Source organism: Neopsephotus bourkii, unplaced genomic scaffold (genome assembly GCF_033783945.1).
Source record: "Neopsephotus bourkii isolate Nb327-2 ecotype Australia unplaced genomic scaffold, CSIRO-AGI_Nbou_v1 NB_1063, whole genome shotgun sequence".
NCBI lineage: Eukaryota > Metazoa > Chordata > Aves > Psittaciformes > Psittacidae > Neopsephotus > Neopsephotus bourkii.
This window is the reverse complement of record NW_026901551.1, coordinates 353,834-374,978: the sequence shown is the minus strand read 5'-3', so window position 1 is coordinate 374,978 and position 21,145 is coordinate 353,834. Positions and strand designations below refer to the sequence as shown.

The 21,145-nt window shown below is 52.7% G+C and overlaps 1 protein-coding gene across 5 annotated transcripts in view; it reads left to right on the top strand.

Moving 5' to 3' along the window:
• The window catches only part of SCN8A (sodium voltage-gated channel alpha subunit 8), a 41,663-nt gene that overhangs the window by 2,430 nt on the left and 18,088 nt on the right, over positions 1 to 21,145 (top strand). The window contains exons 2-12 of one of the 5 annotated variants that reach the window (XM_061361781.1): positions 4,181 to 4,509; positions 10,154 to 10,273; positions 11,566 to 11,654; positions 11,774 to 11,902; positions 13,809 to 13,900; positions 17,350 to 17,571; positions 17,752 to 17,815; positions 18,340 to 18,481; positions 18,939 to 19,145; positions 19,617 to 19,907; positions 20,229 to 20,588. In XM_061361781.1, the coding sequence (XP_061217765.1) occupies positions 4,234 to 4,509; positions 10,154 to 10,273; positions 11,566 to 11,654; positions 11,774 to 11,902; positions 13,809 to 13,900; positions 17,350 to 17,571; positions 17,752 to 17,815; positions 18,340 to 18,481; positions 18,939 to 19,145; positions 19,617 to 19,907; positions 20,229 to 20,588 (1,992 nt within the window). In that variant the 5' untranslated portion in view covers positions 4,181 to 4,233. Of the gene's footprint in view, positions 1 to 4,180; positions 4,510 to 10,153; positions 10,274 to 11,565; positions 11,655 to 11,773; positions 11,903 to 13,575; positions 13,668 to 13,808; positions 13,901 to 17,349; positions 17,572 to 17,751; positions 17,816 to 18,339; positions 18,482 to 18,938; positions 19,146 to 19,616; positions 19,908 to 20,228; positions 20,589 to 21,145 lie in introns of those variants that run through there. The other 4 variants (XM_061361782.1, XM_061361784.1, XM_061361783.1 and 1 more) reach the window with 4 other exon arrangements.

The following is a 21,145-nucleotide window of genomic DNA, read 5'->3' as shown; positions in this document are numbered from 1 at the left end:
CCCTTCCTTGGCATCAGCTTGGCTCCAAGCTGGCTGTTAACACTGCTGCCTTAGGAAGGAGAGGAAATAGTGTTGTGAAGTTGGAGCTGGGAGGCGATTTCTGGCATTGGGATTGGAGGGAGGATGCTTGGAAGTCTTTCCTAAAGGAGCTGGGTGTTATCCTTGGGGATGCCTCATCCTGAGGCCGGTTGTGACCAACCCGAGTGGTTTAATGGGGTTGAAGCCATGCGGTGTGAGATGGATTTCACCTGCATGGGGAAGTACCCTGGGAACATGAGGTGGAGCATCAAACACTGCTCTTCCAATGGTGGTTCCAGCAGGAGGTGAACCCATCCGGTGCCATCAGGAGCAGGATGGCAGCGCTTGGACCACGAGGGGGGATTGCTTCACCTCCCCTTCGTGTTTATCCCATCTGTGGCCCTACCGTTTGGGTGCTCCATAAGGATCACCTGGAATCAGTTTCCTTGCCCCTGTCCTGTGGGTCTGAATGGATGCAGCAAGGAGTTAGATTTGGGTTAGCAGGGATAACGTGACCTTTCCTAAGGGAAAGGCTCCCTTTCCATTGCCCTCTTGCAGCCACACCGGAGGAGATGGCCGGGTTCTCCTGAAGGAGTCCTCCCCCATGGACCATTTGCTTTGGGTTGAAGGCAGGAGGGTTCCAAAGGGCTGCTCCTCCACGCTGTGATGTTCCAAGCAGGGCTGTGTGTGTCGGGGTGGGTTATATAAAGCTGCATCTAGAAGGGTTCTCTCTCAAAGACGTGCTGAGAGTGACTGAATCTTGCGAGTGAATGGAAGGAGAAATGTCTTAAAGCAGAGATATTGCCTCAAAACCGTGCTTTTAATTTATTGTCACAATCAGCTTGAATAATTGATCAGAATGGCTCAGAATGGACTAAACGGGCTGCTGGGAACTGTTAGGAAATATAATTAAGTCTTAGCAATTGGGCGCCTCAATGCAGCATCCTCTTCCCTGGTGTAAAATCAGTGGGAAACGTCAGTGTCAATGTGCTCCATCTGAATGGATGGAGGTGCGGTTGGAGATGTGGGATGCAGTTATCCATCACTCCAGCACAAAACCTCTACCTGATGGGGAGTCTTTGTCTCAGTTTTCCAACCCTTTCTCTCCTTAGAGGTTGAAGATTCCCATTGGGAAAGTGCCAAAGTAAACCCCAGCCTTTATTCTTCCCAAGTCCTGTGTATCCCATCCTCAGTGATAGAATACAACTGGCTTTCTGGTTTAAAGCAGCTTGCCTTGAACCCATGGGCTTCCATAGGCCACGTGTGCCATGTGGAAGTGTCTATTGATGAAGATGAGGATGAGCCACAGCCCTTCTGGATCTACAGGATGAAGGTCACTCAATGCTTGTTCATTCAGACAATGTGTGGATAAGGACTGGTTCTGGTCAAGGTCTTTCAAGTGGCCTGGTTTGGGTTGAAAGGACCTCAAAGCTCATCCAGTTCCATGGGCAGGGACCCCTTCCATTGGAGCAGTTGCTCCGACCTGGCCTTGAGCACTGACAGGGATGGGGCAGCTTCTCCACTCAACCCATTCCATGTCCCACCACCCTCACAGGGAAGAGCTTCCTCCTAGGATCCCATCTCCATCTCCCCTCTTGCCCCTTGTCCTGTCCCTCCATCCCTTGTCCAAAGCCCCTCTCCAGCTTTCCTGTAGGCCCCTTTATGGTACCGAATTCACTGTTTCTTTTAGTTTGCATCCTGATTTTGTCCATTGGGGTAACTTACAAGGGAGTGAGGACTGGCAAGAGCTGAAAGCCCCAGGTCACTGTTACCTATTGCTATTAAACAAGCAGCAGCCCTGCGAGTAGACACCAAAGCAGTTGCTGGTTGTCTGCAGCACGTGTGAACATGATGAGGAGCATGAGGCAGCCGAGGTCCACCAGGATAAATCACAGCATCTCTCACTGGATGGATGCACAGGGTCTGGTACAAACCCTCCCTGCTCTGCAGCTGGGTACCAGGGGGATGCTTGCTGGCTTTGGGATGGTGTTTGAAATGGCCACGTAGCACACGAGGTGCTTGCTTCCCATTGCTGGTTGTGTAACTGGACACAGGGCCCAGGCACATCATTTCTGCCTTCATTTCCCCCCTTTTCTCCATGCTGTGTCCCTGAGCTACTTTGGTTTCTAAATTCAGGCCTTGCATATTTATCTGTGCCATTCAATTAGACCACATCCCCAACGCTGCTCTGGAGTTTCACAGGATGTGGGAAATTTGGTAATTAAATGCATGCAAATGCTGCAAGAATAGAAGAAATTAATTTTCCTTAATATCAGCTGGTTATTCCGTGATGATTCCAGAGCTAACGTGACCAAGAGGCTGGCTTTTCCCTCCCCTTCTTCCCATCCTTTTTGAGCCTTTCCTGTTGCTACTCCAGAAGTACCTGGTTCAGTTCCTAGCAATAGGATCCAAGCTGTGTGCTTACATAGGAGCTATCCTTAAGGATTTTGTGGTTGGAGTTCCACGTGTGTTGGAACACTTGAGGGTAAAGCAGAGCCCTCCCAGTCTGTAAATGGCAGTGTCCGAGCTGGAATGGAGGAGGCACAGATACCGCTTGGAAGGATGCTTCGCACTAGACATGGCTTTGGGAGCACCCCAGGTTCCGTGTTTAAAGGCAGGGATCTCCAGGTATTCCATTATAAACTGAGTTTATTCCCATGGGAAGCTGTGGCTTTTGCTTTCAGAGGCTGGATAAAGCCTGTTCCAGCTCAGGCTCCCAGAGCTTGCTTCTGTTTCCGTGATGCCTGTGGCTTGCGTGAGCTCTTCCCACATGGCCACAGAGCACTCCTCGATGCTGAAACTGGGGTTTTACCCCTTTGGTCCCCTGGTGCAGTTATTCAGGAATCTGGAAGCCTCTTCCAGAGACTGCAAATCTTCAATACCCGATTTGATGCTCTCTGTGTGTTACCATGGGAGATCTGCCTTCATCCCTTATTGAAGGGGCCTTGTCCCATGCTGGACCCTTCCCACCCCATGCACTCAGTGCTGCCTTGCCTTCCCTCTTGAATCCGTTGCCACTTTGGTGCTTGAGTTCCTCCCTGGAGTGCCAAAGCCGTGTCAGGGCTGGGTTGTATTCCAGCCTGCAGCACTGCAGTGCTGTTGCATCAGTGCAGGGCTCCTGTCACTCCTCTCTTGGCCTGCTCCTGGAGTGGGAAGAGAGGGCCCTGTGGCTCAGGGATTCCATGGGTTCCTGCTTGCTGAAGGGAGCAGTGTCAGAGCCTCTGCAGGGTGGAAGCTCTTCCTTGTCAGCATGAAGTGCTCTATCACATTGCATCTGATGCAGAGAGCCTGGCTCCAGCCTGCACACTGGGGAGATGTGACTGTCAGGGATGACTGCTGATGGGAGTCTTGTCAAAGGATTTCATGCTTAGGGCTTGAGGTGAATAGAAACCCTCATTGTTATATCTATATCTATATCTGTGTATGTGTATGTATATGTATGTGCATGAATGAAAGGGTGGGATTTGGCTTCCCATAGGAGAGATTTGGTGTGCTCAGAGGAGGAAGAGGTGAACCCACTGCGGTCTTGAACCTAAAGGAGCGTGCAGAGCCCTCCCCACCACACTCATAGAGCCAGGGAATGGGTTGGGATGAAGGGACCTGAAAGCTCATCCAGTTCCATGGACAGGGCCCCCTTCCACTAGAGCAAGTTGCTCCAACCTGGCCTTGAACAGGGATGGGGCAGCCGCATCCTGTGCCCATGTCCCACCACCCTCACAGGGAAGAGCTTCTTCCCATTGCCAGGCTGAAGTCATGAAGGCAACTTCCCAACTGCTGTAATATGTGATGGGACACGAGGGAGCTCAGCATATTCCATGCATGTTGGCTACAGAGCACTGGGTTTGATATGGTTGCTTTGCAGAGTTCCTGTAGAACCACAGACTGGTTTGGGTTGGGAGGGACCTTAAGGTCATCCAGACAGGGAAGAGTGGGATGTATCCCACTGTATCAGAAGTGGGATAGAGAATAGAAGAGACTCTGTGGTCAGGAGATGCCCAAAGCGGGTTGGAGATCCAGGGCTGTGCGGTGCTTCTGCTTGGGCTGTGCCACCAGGGTAAGGATGGGGAGGGACGGGCCAGTGTCCATCACTTGGTCCATGGGGTGAGGAGCTGCTCCGTGTCCTCGCTGTGCCTGACCTCGCTGTGCCTTTGCTCCCCTGCAGAGCTGACCTGTCCGGGTGCAACAGAGCAAAAGAAGCTGCTGCAGGATGAAAAGATGGCAGCGAAGCTGCTCGCACCACCAGGCCCCGAGAGCTTCAAACCCTTCACGCCGGAGTCTCTGGCCAACATCGAGAAGCACATCGCCGAGCTGAAGAAGAAGCAGCGCTCCAAGCAGGACAGCAGCCACCGGGATGACGATGAAGACAGCAAACCCAAACCCAACAGTGACCTCGAGGCGGGGAAGAACTTGCCTTTCATCTACGGGGACATCCCAAAAGGCCTGGTCGCTGTACCCCTGGAGGACTTTGACCCTTATTATATGACCCAGAAAGTGAGTCGGAAGAAGGAAGGCGCTAAACTGCCTGTTCCTTTAGGGAATGGCAGGTTCGGGTATGGTGTGAGGAGAAGACAAAGAGCGGAGTCTGTGGATGGGGCTTGTTGTTTTCCCTGGTTTGCTTTGGGGTTTAATAGGGATGCTATGGTCCTACTTGGTTGGAGTTGACAGCTGAAAGTTGTGCCGAGCTGCCAGTGTTAACCATAAGGGCAAGAAGAAGGGGTAATGGTTTTAAGTGTGTGTTTGGTTTACTTGCATGGAATTTGATGGTTGTGAAGCAGTGAGGACTGAAACCCCAACGGGGTTATAACTGCCTTTTGTCGCCATCAGTTTGATTCCAAACATGTGATGTGTGTGGCATTAAGCAGGAGGCATTTAGGGGTGCCGAGATGCAGTAAGGAATGGAGTGATGGCGTGAGGAAAGGGGTGAGTAAGCAAACACTGTGGGGAGGGATCTTCTATGGGGAAAGAAGGAAGAGCATGGACACTGATCTTCATAGAAAGCCAAAGGGCTTAAGCCTGGGGCTCTCTTTTACTGCTTTGTGCCTTGTTCCTTTGCTAGAGGTTGAGTTTGAGTGGGCAGAGATGGTGACCACCTATAACTCAGGCTTAGCAGTGCCTGGATGTGACCCTTGTTGGGATGTGACCACTCCAAACTGGAGCTGTTGTGGACAGCAAGGCTTTGTGTCGGCCTTGTCGCACCCAACCAAAGCCATTGGGATGTAGGGGATGCTGCAGCAGATCCAAGCAGGAGAGGTTGGTACCCAGGTACCTGCAGGGATGCAGCTGTGGGATGCTTGAGCTCCTTCAGGCTATAGCAGGCGAGTGCTGAAGGGCTGTGGGCACTGTTGGGTGTCACAAGCAGGAGGCAAGGGGACCGGGGCAGCTCTCAGCTTCCTCCCAACACAAAGCTAGGGAGAAATCCATGGTTTTGAGGGAAAACCGAGCTCCGTTCCCAATCCCTGCTTGCTCCCTCATCCCCGTGTGCGGAGCTGGAGCTGCTGCCGTCGGAGGGGAACGTTCCAGGTGGGAGATGGAGCTCAGAGAGCTTTGCTCTTCCCATGCACACCAGAACTGGCTCAGCTCCTTTTCACCCCCTTGAGTGCGGGGATAGCTTGGGGCTGCGCTGCTGCTTTGCTGCTCCAAGCAGCGGCTTCCCCCCAGCCCTTTGGAAGCATCGGGAATCGCGCTGGGAGCACGGGAAGTGTTCCATGGTTTTCCTCTCCAGCAGCAGCAGCACCCAGGGAGGAGCGGCTCAGCTGCAGGAGGACGCAGTGATCTTGGCTTTGCCACGGGAGCTGAAACTGCATCCTCATGGAGGAGCTGAGCATCCCAGTGGCCTCTTAACTGATATTGAAAGGAGAAACAGCGCGACCTAGAAACAGCCCTGGTGCAGAGACTCAGAATGCCGGGGCTTGTGTCCAAGCTGCTTCCCTTTTCCCTGCTGTTTCATTGAGCAAAGTGGGAGTAATGCCTCGTAGGAGCATCACTAGAGGCCCTTTGCTCACCGGTCGCGGGTTTTGGGGTAATTCAGCTCCTTTTTGTCTTTGCGAGGGAATGTTCTTTGGTTTACAACTAAGAAGTCCAATTCCTGTGGGAACCAACCCATGAACTTCCCTGTTCTTGTGCAAGCAAGGCTCAGGCTGCCTCGGATGTGGGAGCATCCCTAGCAATGAAGGCAGAGCAGATGCTTGCCTCAGTCTGCAGTGATTGCTTAAGCAAGAGGTAGGATCTGGTCCCTCCTGGACCATTATTAGTGTTTCTATTTCCTGATGTTTTCCCATCTTTTAGACCTCTTTTCTCTTCCGTTTATGGCCTTGGTTATCACTCCCACTGAACACCCTGTTCTTTCCCCTTGTGTGGTCCTTAAGTGACTTCCATTTCACTCAGCAAGAGAAGAGGGGAAAGGGGTCAGTGCTCCTGCAATGGCTCTGTTCAGGAGGTCCCTGAGTTTCTGGGAGTTGGGATCGTATGGAAGCCCATTGGGTTCAATGGGGAAACCAGCCCTGCAGTTGCTGACATCCGTGAGCATCCCAGGTCACCTATAGCTTGCTGAGGAGCACCTGAGGATCCTTCTAGAGCCGTTGTGCCAATGGAGTGACTTGCAAGTTCAAGTCACGTGCAGGGATTGGAAATGGGCCCTCGGGTCTGGAATGTCACCTTGGCTCCGAGGCCCTGGGAGAATCCCAGGGATGTGAGATTCCAGCCTGGGAGAGGCACGGCTGGCTCTAACCTGTGCTTGTGCAGGGCAGGGTGATGGCCTGCGAGGTCGAGGCTTGGCAGAGCAGTGGAGTCATTGAAACAGAGGGAAGATTTGGGGCCGTGTCAAAACTGAGCCTCTTATTCCCAGGTTTTCCATGTTTAAGGGCATTTCTCCTTCCGCTCCATCCCTCCGGTGGGCGTCGAAGGAGCAGGACAGGCAAGCATGCCCTTCCTAGGAAGAGAAAGGGGAGCTTGATCCCTGCCATGCATCTTGTGCAGCCCTTCCTGGGTGTCAGATGGGTGATGGAGACGGGGGGGCCCGGTGCTGCCGTAGCGCATCCCGCTTCCTGCTGGGATCGGGATACACGAGTGTGGCACGGAGCAGGAGGCGAGAGAGCCTCTGCTGCAGTCACCTAAATAGCTGCAGCCCACTGGTGCTGAGTGGAAGGGAGGAGAAGCATTTCCGCCTCGGAGGCAGCCTGGATCCCCTTCCAGAGGCAGATTGCGCTGCCGTTGGCGCTGACACCCGGCTCCACTGCTCCGCGTTCCACATGGAGCGAGGTCTATTTTTACAGAGCCATCCTTCAGGAATGCTTTAGCTGATGCATTTCAATAAATGGCGAGGGTTTTTTGGTTCCTGCATTGAAACAAGAGCAAAACGTGAAGATTTCTTTCCTTCGTAACGAATGGGGGTGAGGAATAAATCAGTTCGCTTTGGAGGGATGGGTTAATAAATACCAGATCCTGTGATTTCTCCGTTAGGAGCCGGTTTTGCTCCATTCCCTCCTCCCTCAGCCTCCAGGGTGGCAGAATTCCCTGCAAGAGGAGCGTTGAAAATAGCTCTGTTCAAGTGACTTGCTCAGGGTGTCACTGGGGAGGCATCGCTCCCTCCCGCTGAACGCTGGGGCTGAGGCAGCCGTGTTCCCGCTGGAGGGATGCGCTTCCATATGTTCTTAGGCTGCTCAGAAAGCTGTTTGCTCCTGCAGGCTGCTGCCCACTCCTCACTTCCCAGCCCTTGCAGGAAGGCTCAGTGCAGGGGGATTTTGAACCTCCCCATGCCCGGGATGCTCTTTGCCATCGCTTCGCTCGTGCGCTGTTTTCAATGGGGTTAGGGATGACTTCTCTTGGGGGATCTTCCCCTAGGAGAACGCAGTCGAAGGTTGCTGTGAAGCCAGCTTTACCCCAAAGTGAGCAAAGAACCTTCAATGACCAATGGAGGCTTTGGGAAGTTCGGGCTCCCCCCCCTTTCTCCGGGTCTCACCTTCCTCTGGGTTTCGAGCTTTGCCTCAGCAGATCCTCAAGGGGCTTAAGGATGCTCTTGGCCCTGGACCAGCAAACATCTTAAGAGCACGCAGCCATTTTGCAAGGGAGTTTTAATGTCAGCAGCAGAAAGACAAAGCGAAGAGAAGGGGTTCAGGTGCCAAAAGCTCCTTGGCTTTTGTGCTTTCCTTTCTGTTGATGAGGCCAAGCAGAGATTTACCCAGGGTTTAGAGGATGCAGAGGAACCGGAGTGGAATCGATTGGAGCACTGGGTTGGGCAGCACCTTCTTTGTGCTGAGGTTGTATGAGAGGCCCCGTTGTGATGGGCTTTAGAGGCAGGAATCATCATGGGCTAAAAAGGGCAAGATGGGAAGAACAGGAAGAGGAAACAAGGAGCTGTTTATGGACATGTAATAGGTGAAGGACTAAGCAGGATGTTTGTGCAGTTGCATGATGAAGTAGCTTATATTACACCAGGGAATGCCAGGTGTGTGAAAGGGCCACTGAAAACGTGTGTTCCCATGTAATCCCTCTAGCATTCCAAGGCTCTGCCCCTCCATGTAGAGCAGGTCCATCCACCTTCCCACCTGAGCATCGCTCCTGTTGCGCAGGTCGAAAGGCTCTGGGTGGGTTTCCATCTGAAGCATGTACCTGGGTCTCCATGTGAAGAACTTGTGGCTTGCTGAGGAAACCCCAGGGCTCCTCCCCTGGGATCCTTCCCAAGTGGAAATGGAGGCGCTGTGGAACTGAGCTGCTGCATGGTCCAGCTCCCTTTGTGCCCGTGTAAGGTTCAGCCCTCATTTCATGGCTTAGAAGATGGGGGAGAGCTCAGTGCTGAGCTGGGGACACGACTGAAGTGCACGAGCATCCCTGTGTGATGGGTCTCCTGCTCCAAAGAAAAGGGCACAGGGAATGAAGGTGTATCCATGGTCATGAGCCGGAGCTGGTTCCCAGCATGGGGTGTCCCTCGACCACTGTAATCTGCACCTTTGAAGAGCTTAGAGCATCCTGTTCCATGCCAGGCTGGTCTGGTCATTCATGCTTGATGCTGCAATGGAAGAGCTGGCTGCAGAGTGCTTCAGCTGGGGGATGCATTGGTGGTTCTGCTAAGGGAGGTTTCACACGGGCGCTGGACCGCACCCTGGTGTCGATTCCCTTTGCTGCTCCATGGGCTCTTTTAGCCCAAAATGAGCTAAACCCCCCCTTGTTTCCCTAAGAGCGTGGGGAAGCCCCATGGATGCCTTGGCAGGGAGCCCTCATGGGTTCCCTCCTGATGAGAGGCTCCGGGCTGGATTTGCTGCTGCCCCTGCCCCGCTCTTGGGCTTCATCCTGCGCTGCTGCAGCATCCCAGAGGTGATGGGCACGGGGGGTGATGGATACTTCCAGTGCACACGAGCTGCCTTTGCTCCTTGCAGTTGAGTGGAAGGTGCATTGGGAATGCTGGTGTTAAGCAGCCCCAGTTCTAGTTCTGCCTCTCCACGTGGCTGCTTTGGTTGTCTCCGTAGTCGTGTTGCTGGTGGGGAGATGGAGCAGCAGGTCTGGATTTGATGGGGTCGATTCTGCCTCACGTTTGCATCCCTCATTTCTCTATAAAGTGATACACCTTTATACAAGTAAGGAGAATGTAATAAACCTTAACATCTCACTCATTAAAGGCAGGGAGAGCACATGATTATGACTGGAGTTGATGCACCAGTGTGGAATGTGTTCATATTCCCAGTGATGGGTGTCTGACCTGTATCTGGTGATGGGGACGTGTTCTCATTGCTTACCTGCTTCCTTGCAGGTGCGATGCTGTCCTGTTTGGTGCTTGGGAAGGAGAACTGAGCTGCATGAACCCTGTGCCATAGAGGTGGTTTTGTGCCCTGGGCAGTGGCATAAAGCTGGGGTTCAGTTCTTCTCCTGAACTTGTGGTCCTGTTGCTTTGGGGATAGGGATAACGGGGCCTGAGGAAAATGGGTGTGCTTAGATGGGAGCTTTGGCCTCTAGGGATGGATGGGTTGGAGTAGAACCGCTCGTGATGCGCTGCTAAGGATGTTTTACCCTAATGGGGACTTCATAAAGGGGATGGTGCTTTAAGAAAGGCAGCAAATGCTATTTTTATGCCAGGGGGATAATGAACGCTTTGATGTTCCTGCATTAACTCTCTCTTTCTCTTTGTCTCTTTGTTTCTCTGCAGACCTTTGTAGTACTAAACAGAGGGAAAACACTCTTCCGATTTAGTGCCACACCTGCCTTGTACATTTTAAGTCCTTTTAATCTGTTTAGAAGAATAGCTATTAAAATTTTGATACATTCATATCCTTTTGATTGCTATTTCTGCCTTGCCACAGTCACTGAACCAGCCCCTTGCTGCTCGTGTTGGTGCTGGGTTCTGATGGTGGGGATGGGTTCGCGTTGTGCATGTGGCCTCAGAGCACTGGAAAGCATGGCCCTTTAGGCACATCCAAGCCAGTCAATTCCTTCATTTTCCCTGCTCTTTGCACCTATCTGTGTCCATGCGTTGTGCATGGACACCCATAAGTATTGGAACAACTGTGATTTATGCTTTACATGAGGAGGAGTTGAGCTTTAGCTCCTGAAATGCTTCAAGAGCCAAAGGTTCCTTGTATGGAAGGAGATGCTGACTAATTCCTTGCTCTTTCAGCATCTCAAACATCCCTCTAATGGCAAGGCTATTCCTAAATGCTCCCCTGCAAGGCTTCAGGCAGCTTGGGAATAGACAGGGAAGAGATGGAAAACGTCATCTGCATGTGTTAGTAGGAGAGGGGGGGAGGAAAAAGGTGGGATATTGAAGGAGCTGCTTCCCTGGTTAGTTATTTATTCATAGCAAGTGGCTCCGAAATGGAATTCATGTGTTGGGTTAGAGGCTTCTCAGCACTCCCTTCCTGCATCTCCTACAAGGGAAAAGCTTTTCCATCTTCCCAAAGTCCATCTGGGATCTGAGGCCGGGAACGTTTTCTTTTGCTCTGTGTTATTTCTCCCCTCTGGATGTTCTGGGATGCAGCGGGGAGATGCAGCTCTGTCAGGTTGATGCTGGCAAGTGGGTCTTGAGCCTGGAGCTGAGATCCATTGAGTCTGCTTCCACTGTGGAAGTCCAGCAGCTTGGATCTGACCCATTCTGCTGATGATCCCGTGGTGAACGTGCACTCAGCTCCTCATGCTGAGATTGAGCTGTGCTTGCAGTGCTCCTCACCCCATCCTGAACACACACAGGCAGCAGAGATGGTTGGGAAGATCCTTAAGATCTCCTCCAAGGCAACTCCTGGGTGTCCATGGGTTGCAATGCTGCTTTCCAGTTGGGTATATTACTGATGTTCCTGGAGAGATGGGATTATCTGGGGAGACATTGCCGTTCAGGCATGTGATTTGGGAATTGCTAAGACATGCCAGAGAATAGGAAATGAGTTGAATGGTGACATGAAAACACTATTTATATATAGGCACCCCAGTCTTACATCCCGTGAGCATCTTTGTAGTCCCCCTCGACTGGGAATGGTTGAGTTCCATTGCAGTCAGTGATGCTCAGGGAGCCATAAGCTGATGTAAAGAGCCACGCCGGTGTCCGTTGATCCTTGACTTTGGTCTACAGTATTTAGCATGATCATTATGTGCACTATTTTGACCAACTGTGTATTCATGACTTTTAGTAACCCACCCGAATGGTCGAAGAATGTGGAGTAAGTAAAAGCTGCTTCAGCTCCTCCCATCAACCCAGCTCCTTTTCCACCCGCTTTGCTCAGACCCCAGGGGTTGGAACCCCTTTGGTCACCACTGGGATGGTGTTTTGTACCCGCAGGTACACGTTCACTGGCATTTATACCTTCGAATCCCTTGTGAAGATCATTGCGAGAGGTTTCTGTATAGACGGCTTCACTTTCCTGCGGGATCCGTGGAACTGGCTGGATTTCAGCGTCATCATGATGGCGTAAGTCCTGTTCTCAGCTTGCTCCAGCTCTCTGGGGCGTGTGGGAGGGGATGGGGGTGAGGGGGGGAAGGAGGCAATAGGGAAAACTTCAGTGCATCCCCAAAGGTTCATTCTGGCAAGAGGAAAGCTTTGCCTGGCGTGGAGTTGCAGACCTAAACCGCAGCTCCACAGAGTCAGGGATGCTGCAAAGGACGTGTTGAAGCCTGCCTTTGGGTGTAATGAAAAGCTTTAGGATAGTCCCTGGTGTTTTAGGGTGCTCCCATGCCCGAGTCACAGCTTGTCCTCAGAGCTGAGCATCCCATCTCCAGCTCCTTCCCCCCTTGGCCTTGTGTGGTCAGAGGTCCCAGGCTGTGGTTTGAGGTTGAGTGATCATTAACCCCTTTCCAATGAGCTGGAAAAGGAGACGCTTTCTTTTCCTTCCTCATTCTCTTCTCTTGTGCCAGCTCAGCTGACATTGATTATGGGGATTCATGGGGATGGCTGGAGGCTGCACCAGGAGGTGCTCCCTAGAGTTTCCCTGCATTGATGGATGCTTTGGCTCAGCAGGAAAACCCTGTGGATGGCCCTGGTGGTCTGAGGCACTCATGGAAGAGAACGTTGCATCCCCTTTTACAGCTGTTAGTGGGGTGTTGCATGTGTGCGTGTTGGGGATCCCGTAGTCAACAGCAGGAAAGCTCAGGAGCCTTTAGTCATAGAAAATACCCTTTTTGGGCTGGATTCTGCCCCCCAAGCTGTTGATCTCCCAGAGTTTCTGCTCTTTTCTCCGTGCCTTTTGGTTTGTAATTAAACCACATGAGACGAGTTGCCCACTGAGCACTAAAGGCACATAACCGGTTGCTCCCTGAGCCTTTGTGTCCCTTGGGAAGAGGTGGGGATCTCCTGTGATCGTGTGGGGGAAGCTCCCAGTGCCGTGCACGCACTGGATGCAGCCTCTGCGTTGGGTATTGCCTTTGTTCCTCTGGAGGTGAACAAGGAGCAGCTTTAAATGCATTGGTCTTAAACGTGAGAGCTCCCACTGTGTAACCTCCTCATTGCCATTATTGCCAATAGGCTTCAAATCCAATCTCTTTCTGTGTCAAGGGCTGGAACAAGCTTATGTGTTACTTAAATCCCACTGAAGGGGGTCTGAGTTCTATGAAGCACCCGGAGGAGCTCAAATATTGGGCATTTCTTTGCCTTTTCATACCCTGTTTGTCCCCAGACAGCACAGAGGGAATGGGCTGCTCTGAGTTAGCGAATATCACCCTGTTACCCTTGCACAAAGCATCTCATCCTCTGTGTTTATCCCTCTGTAAAAGGGGGATGAGCCTACCTCTGCTCACAGGCAGGGGGTGAAGCGTAAAGGGTGAGACTGAAGGATGCTCCTCAGAGCGACAGACGCTGATGCTTTCTGATAAACACAAAGTGAAGCGAGTACCCTTGAGAGCACTGAAGTGAGGCGATGCCCTCCCAGCTTTAAGCTTTCCAGTGCCCTTCTCCTATAGAGATAGCACTAAATCCTCCAGTCCTGTATAGACGAGGCTGCAGGTACCACCCCATCCACCTGGACGAGCCGCTCGCAGCGTGGAGCCCCTCTCCCTTTGCAATGCCCCCCTTCGAAAGCCCTTGCAATGCTTGTTTCCTACACCGGGAGCGACCCCAACGGTGCCATTAACTCTGGTTTAATTCTGCAGGTATATAACAGAGTTTGTAAACCTAGGCAATGTTTCAGCTCTGCGCACTTTCAGGGTTCTGAGAGCTTTGAAAACTATATCAGTTATCCCAGGTAAGGCGGGCTCGGCTCGGTGTTAGCTGTTGGGTGCAGGCCCCTGTGAGTGCTGTATGGCTTTGTCTGTAGTAGGCGTTCTCCTCGGCGCGGCGTGTGTATCGTGATGGTGTTTCCTGTGTGTCACCTCCCTCCTTGCAGATATGTCACTGAGTTTGTGGACCTGGGGAATGTCTCAGCCTTGAGAACTTTCAGAGTTCTCCGAGCTTTGAAAACTATCTCTGTGATTCCAGGTGAGAACCGTGCAGCCTCCAGAGCTGCCTCCCCTCCCGTCCTGCATCCCCTCCCGTCCTGCATCCCCTCCCGTCCTGCATCCCCTCCCGTCCTGCCTCCCCTCCCGTCCTGCATCCCCTCCCATCCTGCATCCCCTCCCGTCCTGCATCCCCTCCCGTCCTGCCTCCCCTCCCGTCCTGCATCCCCTCCCGTCCTGCATCCCCTCCCGTCCTGCATCCCCTCCCGTCCTGCCTCCCCTCCCGTCCTGCATCCCCTCCCGTCCTGCATCCCCTCCCGTCCTGCATCCCCTCCCGTCCTGCATCCCCTCCCGTCCTGCATCCCCTCCCGTCCTGCATCCCCTCCCGTCCTGCATCCCCTCCCGTCCTGCATCCCCTCCCGTCCTGCATCCCCTCCCGTCCTGCATCCCCTCCCGTCCTGCATCCCCTCCCGTCCTGCATCCCCTCCCGTCCTGCATCCCCTCCCGTCCTGCCTCCCCTCCCGTCCTGCCTCCCCTCCCGTCCTGCCTCCCCTCCCGTCCTGCATCCCCTCCCGTCCTGCATCCCCTCCTGTCCTGCATCCCCTCCCGTCCTGCATCCCCTCCTGTCCTGCATCCCCTCCCGTCCTGCATCCCCTCCCGTCCTGCATCCCCTCCCGTCCTGCATCGCTCGCTGCTCACAGGCCCTGGGATGTGTCGGATGGGCTTTGCAGTCTGGATCAATGGAGGCGTTGGGAATTGAGGCTTCTGGGCCATTGAATTGGCTCTTCCCGTTCTTTATCCCTTTCTCCACTCTCTGCCTGAAGTTTAGTTCCAGGTGGCTGCAGAATGGGGATATCCTTCCCCCTTAGGCTAAAGAGTTTCTTGCTCAGGAAGTCACCCCGTCATGGCCACTGTTTCTAGAACTGTTCTAAAACCTAAACCCAAAACCTGTTCTAAAATCTAAACCCCAAAACCTGTTCTAAAATCTAAACCCCAAAACCTGTTCTAAAACCTAAACCCCAAAACCTGTTCTAAAACCTAAACCCCAAAACCTGTTCTAAAATCTAAACCCCAAAACCTGTTCTAAAACCTAAACCCAAAACCTGTTCTAAAATCTAAACCCCAAAACCTGTTCTAAAATCTAAACCCAAAACCTGTTCTTGTTCCTAAGAATAAGCTGAGAGCAAAACCCAGCAAAGTTAAAACCTGCCTGCATGAGGTCACTTCAGTTCCTTGGAGTCAGATGGGATCTAGGGCAGGTAATGGCAATAAACTTCCCTCCCCGACCCGTCTCACCCCATAGAACCGCTTGATGAGTTCTGCTCTTTGGTTCTTTGTTCCCTAATGCAATAACTGATGATGGTTCTTCTGCTTTCTCAGCCTCCACTTGCCAGAAGAGAGGCTATGGGATTGTAGGGGCCCATCACTGTTGTCCCCGTTCCAGACTGCTAAACCCATCAGATGTACATGGCTGTTGTGCATGATGTGCAGTGGCATCTGCTTTCCTTGCACCCAATGAGAGTATGCAAGAGTGTGTTCTTACTTAGCATTCCTTAATGTTTGCCAGTGTTAAAGAGCACAGGGTACGGGGGGAATTGCTGTCAGCAGCACCCTGGGGGGATCTGGGGTGCAGTTGTGGTTCTGCCAGCCTGCTGCAGGTATTAACTGCCTTGCTCAAGGAACAGCATCGAGGTTAACATAAGTTCTACGTGTGGTTTGCTTTCGGAATGGTGGCAAAGGGAAAACGGTGCAGCTTTAATGAGCTGGGTGCTAAGCATGCCTTGCATTCCCATGGAAAGGAGCAGGACGGTTCCGTTCGGGATCATTCCCTCCATCCTACTCAAAACCAATGGAGTTTTCCTTCTATTTCTAATGAGAACAAGGGAAGGGGCAGCTGAGCCCTTCCTAAGTGCTGTGTAGCCACTACAGGCTTGATTTATGGGGTTCCCCATCTGCTTCAGCACATGTAATGGAATGGGGATTGTAACGTTGGGGTTACAATGAGTGGTAACCACATCTTCTATCTATAACTGCGGTTATCCTCAGTGTGGTTTATAGGCAAGATATTCCATGCAGGTAGAGGGTCTGCATGGGCTCCAGTGACAGGAGCAGACTGTGGCTAAAGCATCACGCTGCTGCTGTGGCTTGGTAGGACCTATTGAACTCTGGTGTTCTAAAGAGATGTGGCCATTGGCATAAATGAATTGGGATTTCAGTTGCCTGATGCCATCAGTCTCCAGTGCCTGTGACATTCGATAGGACCCAGTGGTGATGCAGATCTGCAGAGCACGAAGGCCATTGCTTCCACTGGGAGCTGCTGGAGTTGTGTTTGTGGACTGGGAACACTCCTGCTGCCAATTGAGCATCGTGGTTCCAAGCCCCTTTCTCCTCCTGTGCCTATGAGAGAGCAGCACACAAAGCAGAGAGGCCTGGTTGCTGCGGGGAATGGCTGCATGGGGCATATTTGAGCACTGGAGATGAGCATGCACACTGGTGTTGGAATGCCAGAACTAACAGCAAGAACCTGCTTGGGGCTGGAGTGGGGCTTTGGCACTGCTTGAAAACGCTGGAGATTGGGATGAAAGACATTTAAAACACTGTTCCTCCATAAGAATTCCTTTTGAAGCCTGGTGTTCCTGATCCGGATCAAACCTCTGCTGGTGTAGAAAGGGTTCTTGCCAAAGGTTTGCTGCCGAATGCCAGAGCCTTGGATCTGACTGGCCCCAAACAGAGCCTCCTTCACTGCTCAGTTCCAAGTGCAAGATTAACATCAGCAAAGCTGCTTCAATACTCTATGGCTTCTGCTTCCAGAGTTCTTGCTCTGTCTCCTGAAGCCTTTGTGCCGTGTTCTTCCCCACTTCATGGCTGGTTCCTCTTCCAGCCCAGCCTGCTTTGCAGAACTGGCAGCATTCTTGACTTAGGCCTGAGCTTCCTTTCATTATTGAGCCATTCATGATCTTCTGGAGCTATTCATGAGCCCGATGGCCTTGGTAGAACCCAAAGAGCCAGCGCTGAGAGTGAAACCCTGCCCCATCAAATCCCATCATCAAGTGAAGGATGCAGCTCCTGCAGGGGAAGGGGAAAGTGCTGAAACACTTGAGTTAAGCAGCAGGAACTTAAGATGGGCAAACTGTTGGCTCTTTGTGGGGTGTTTTAGCTTGTGCCAGGCTTAAACAGAACTCAAGGTGTCCATGGAGAGCTTTGCAGCAGCGTGGCTTAATTTAACACCTTGGTTTAGGCCTCCTGAGGATGCTTTGCATCCTGTGCTGCAAGGCTCAGATGCACGCAGGGAGGAACGTTTGTTCTCACAATTGCCACTTCACCACTGAAACCAGGGAGCTTGGGCCATCCTCATCCCTACTGCACCGGGTGGGATGGGCTGGTTCATAGCAACCCTCTTTGCCACCGCGCCGCGGTTGTAAGGGACCGTGAGGATGCGATTCCTCCCTGTCTCCTCCAGGAGTCATTGCCACTCTTGTTTCCCCCCTGCAGGCTTGAAGACCATCGTGGGTGCCCTCATCCAGTCCGTGAAGAAGCTGTCGGATGTCATGATCTTGACGGTGTTTTGTCTCAGTGTCTTCGCTCTCATCGGCCTGCAGCTCTTTATGGGCAATCTGAGGAACAAGTGCGTCATCTGGCCCATCAATGTCAACGAGACATTCCTGGATAACGGCTCGAGGGGCTTTGACTGGGAGGAGTACACCAACAATATGTGTAGGTATCTGTGTGCAGTGGCAGCCCCTGCTCGCCTCTGTTTCAGTAGCACCCTGGTGGTTCTGGTCGGGTTCATCTGAGGTGGTCACCTGGGGCTGTGGAGGGTTGTGAGGTGTTGCTGTGCTGAACTCTCTCCTCCCTCTGTGTGTGCGCGTAATCTTCTCTTTCTGTCTCCTTCAGCTAACTTCTACATCATTCCCGGTGCCCCTGACCCTTTGCTCTGTGGTAACAGCTCGGATGCAGGGTGAGTGATGGGCTTTAAGTGGAGCCTCTACTTACCACTGATGGCAAAGCCTTTGGGGTGGTTCCTGCCGCTTCCTTTGTTGGTCCTGGTGTTACTCCACATGTCAAGTATTTCACATTTCTCATCCATTGTCACTACGTGACTAATAGGATGTAAGCTGACATGTTTCAGGTCCTTGTCTAGTGATGATGACTTAGTGGCATTATTTCCCTCTGAATCCGATTGGAATCATCACGGCAATGGGAACCTCTGTGTGCTGTTGCCTTCAGTTGGGTTTTCACCCAGGCCTCTATAGGGCAAAAGCTGCTCCTTTTGGGGTGAAAAGCCTCCCGTTGCCACATCTCGTTTCCATAGGACAAGGAGTGCAGGAGTCCATTCTCCTTGTCTGCTCCTCTTCCTTGACACGGGAAGCAAAGTGCATGCCATGCGTTGGGAGCATCTCCATAAGCATGAGTAGCGTGCATGTTCTCACCTTGCTCTCTCCCTTTTCCTGCCCTGATGCCCTCACCTTGTGTCCTCCACAGCCAATGTCCGGAGGGTTACACGTGCATGAAGGCAGGCCGGAACCCCAACTACGGTTACACAAGCTTTGATACCTTCAGCTGGGCTTTCCTGGCTTTATTTCGCCTTATGACTCAGGACTTCTGGGAGAACCTCTATCAGTTGGTAAGAACCCTTGGCTTTGGGGTTAAACACGATGGGAAGTGGGGATCTTAAGGTTCTTTCCAACCCAACCCAATCTGTGGTTCTGTCCAGAGCTCAGCTCTGCTCACAGGAGAGGCCTCAGAGGGAAGAATGTTGCCTGGGTATCTGAGGATGCTTTGGGGACCTCGCTGCAATGGCTTTTGTTCTGTTTGCTGGGGTTGGAAGGGAGTCAAAGCGTTGAGTTTTGCGCTGTGCATCCCAATCCCTTCCAGTCTGCAGGCATTGGGTGTTCCCTGAAGAACAGGGATGTCCCCTTGGGTGGTTCTGCTGATGCATGGGCAGGGGCTCTGTGCTGAGACGTTGGATGTTCAGCACTGCTTGGAAGCGTTCAGGTCGAGGAACTGGGGATCAGTTCACGTACCCGGTGTCACTCTGAAACCCGCTTTCCCCTTTCCTTTCCTCTCCCCTCCTGTAACAGACCTTACGAGCAGCAGGAAAAACCTACATGATCTTCTTTGTCTTGGTGATCTTTGTGGGATCCTTCTACCTGGTGAACCTCATTCTGGCTGTGGTGGCTATGGCTTACGAGGAGCAGAACCAGGCCACGCTGGAGGAGGCAGAGCAGAAGGAGGCAGAGTTTAAGGCCATGTTAGAACAGCTGAAGAAGCAGCAGGAAGAAGCCCAGGTGAGTGCTTTGGTTGTGCAGGGGCCTCTTTCGAGGTGTATTTGCCTCCTGTTAGGGTGTGTGATGAAAGGATGCAGCAGTGCCCCGGCATCACATCCTCTGTTGGCTGGGGTTGACATGGAGCACTCTCTTCCCTGCTCCTGCTCGTTTATCCTGGGTTATGTGGGAGCTTATTGTGTTGATTTATACTGGAAAACTCCTAGTAAGGGAAATAGAAACGCTCCCACTTAAGTGGGAGAATATCTTTGCAAGAGAAGTTCATCTTTGACCCTTTCTCAATTGCTTGTAAGGGACTGAGAGAGGTTTTACTGCCTGACAAAGTAGACTGTAACAGGTTCTGGTTGCAGGTTCCTTCCATGAGAAGGAATGAGCATCCCAATCCCGCCCCAAGGACATGGTTCTGTGCATGAGGCCCCACTGGGTTTTAAAGCAGAGCTATTAATCACGGTCATCTCTTGCCTACACCCTCAGGCGGCTGCTATGGTCACTTCGGCAGGGACGGTCTCTGAAGATGCTGTGGAGGACGATGGTGGAGGCGTGAGGATGTCCCGGAGCTCTTCGGAGCTTTCCAAGCTCAGTTCCAAGAGTGCCAAGGAGCGGCGGAACAGGAGGAAGAAGCGCAAGGACAAGGAGCTGTCGGAGGGGGAGGAGAAGTGTGACACCGAGAAGGTGTTCAAGTCTGAGTCCGAGGATGGCATGAGGAGGAAGGCCTTCAGGCTCCCGGATAACAGGCTGGGCAGGAAGTTTTCCATCATGAACCAGGTACTTTCCATGTCCTTCCTTAACGTTTGTGCTCGCTTGGAGTCGGGATAATGTTCTAGTTTAGATCCCCATTGGCATGTCAGAGGAATCTGCCCATCCTCTTAAACCGGCAGCGGATCAGGACGCTTGGAGCCTGGCACAAACGGCTCCTGAGAGCAGGGAATCAAAGCAGATCACTTCTTTACCCACTCTGAAGGCACAGATGGTGATGTCAAACCAGTGATGGTTTGTGTAGGCCTGGAGAGGGAGTGAGACCGCTTCAGCAGCGCTTGGGAGCACCACAGGGCTTTGGAGCCCGCTGCTCATTGCCGCTCTCTCCAGTCTCTCCTCAGCATCCCCGGCTCCCCGTTCCTCTCCCGACACAACAGCAAGAGCAGCATCTTCAGCTACAAGGGGCGATTCCGGGACCCGGGCTCTGAGAACGAGTTTGCTGACGATGAGCACAGCACCGTGGAGGAGAGCGAGGGCCGCAGGGATTCCCTCTTCATCCCCATCCGCGGCCGGGACCGCCGCAGCAGCTACAGCGGCTACAGCGGCTACAGCCAGGGCAGCCGCTCCTCGCGCATCTTCCCCACGCTGCGGCGCAGCATCAAGCGGAACAGCACCGTGGATTGCAATGGGGTGGTGTCCCTCATCGGGGGACCCCCCTCCAGCATGCCCGGGGGGCGCCTGCTGCCAGAGGTGAGCAGGGATGCACTGGGAGGGCAATGGGGGCACGGCGCAGGCAGGGTGGTTTGGTCCCTTCCCCTGTGTGCCATGAGCCTGGTGGAATACTACTGTGATACTGTGAATGTGGTGGTCAGGGCCTTGGGTTGAGGTGTCCCTGCCTGTGGGATCATGAGGTCCTTTCCAACCCAAACCATTCCATGGCTCATTCTCTGCCCCTCTGCTCTTGTGAGACCTCACTGGAGCATTGTGTGCAGTTCTGGGGTCCTCAACATAAAAAGGACATGGATCTGTTGGAACAAGTCCAGAGGAGGCCATGAGGATGCTCAGGGGCTGGAGCAGCTCCTGTATGGAGATAGGCTGAGAAAGTTGGGGCTGTTCAGCCTGGAGAAGAGAAGGCTGCGGGGAGACCTCAGAGCAGTGTCTGAAGGGGGCCTATAGGGATGCTGGGGAGGGACTCTTCATTAGGGACTGTAGTGATGGGACAAGGGGTAATGGGTTAAAACTGAAACAGGGGAAGTTTAGATTGGATCTAAGGAGGAAATTCTTTCCTGTGAGGGTGCTGAGGCACT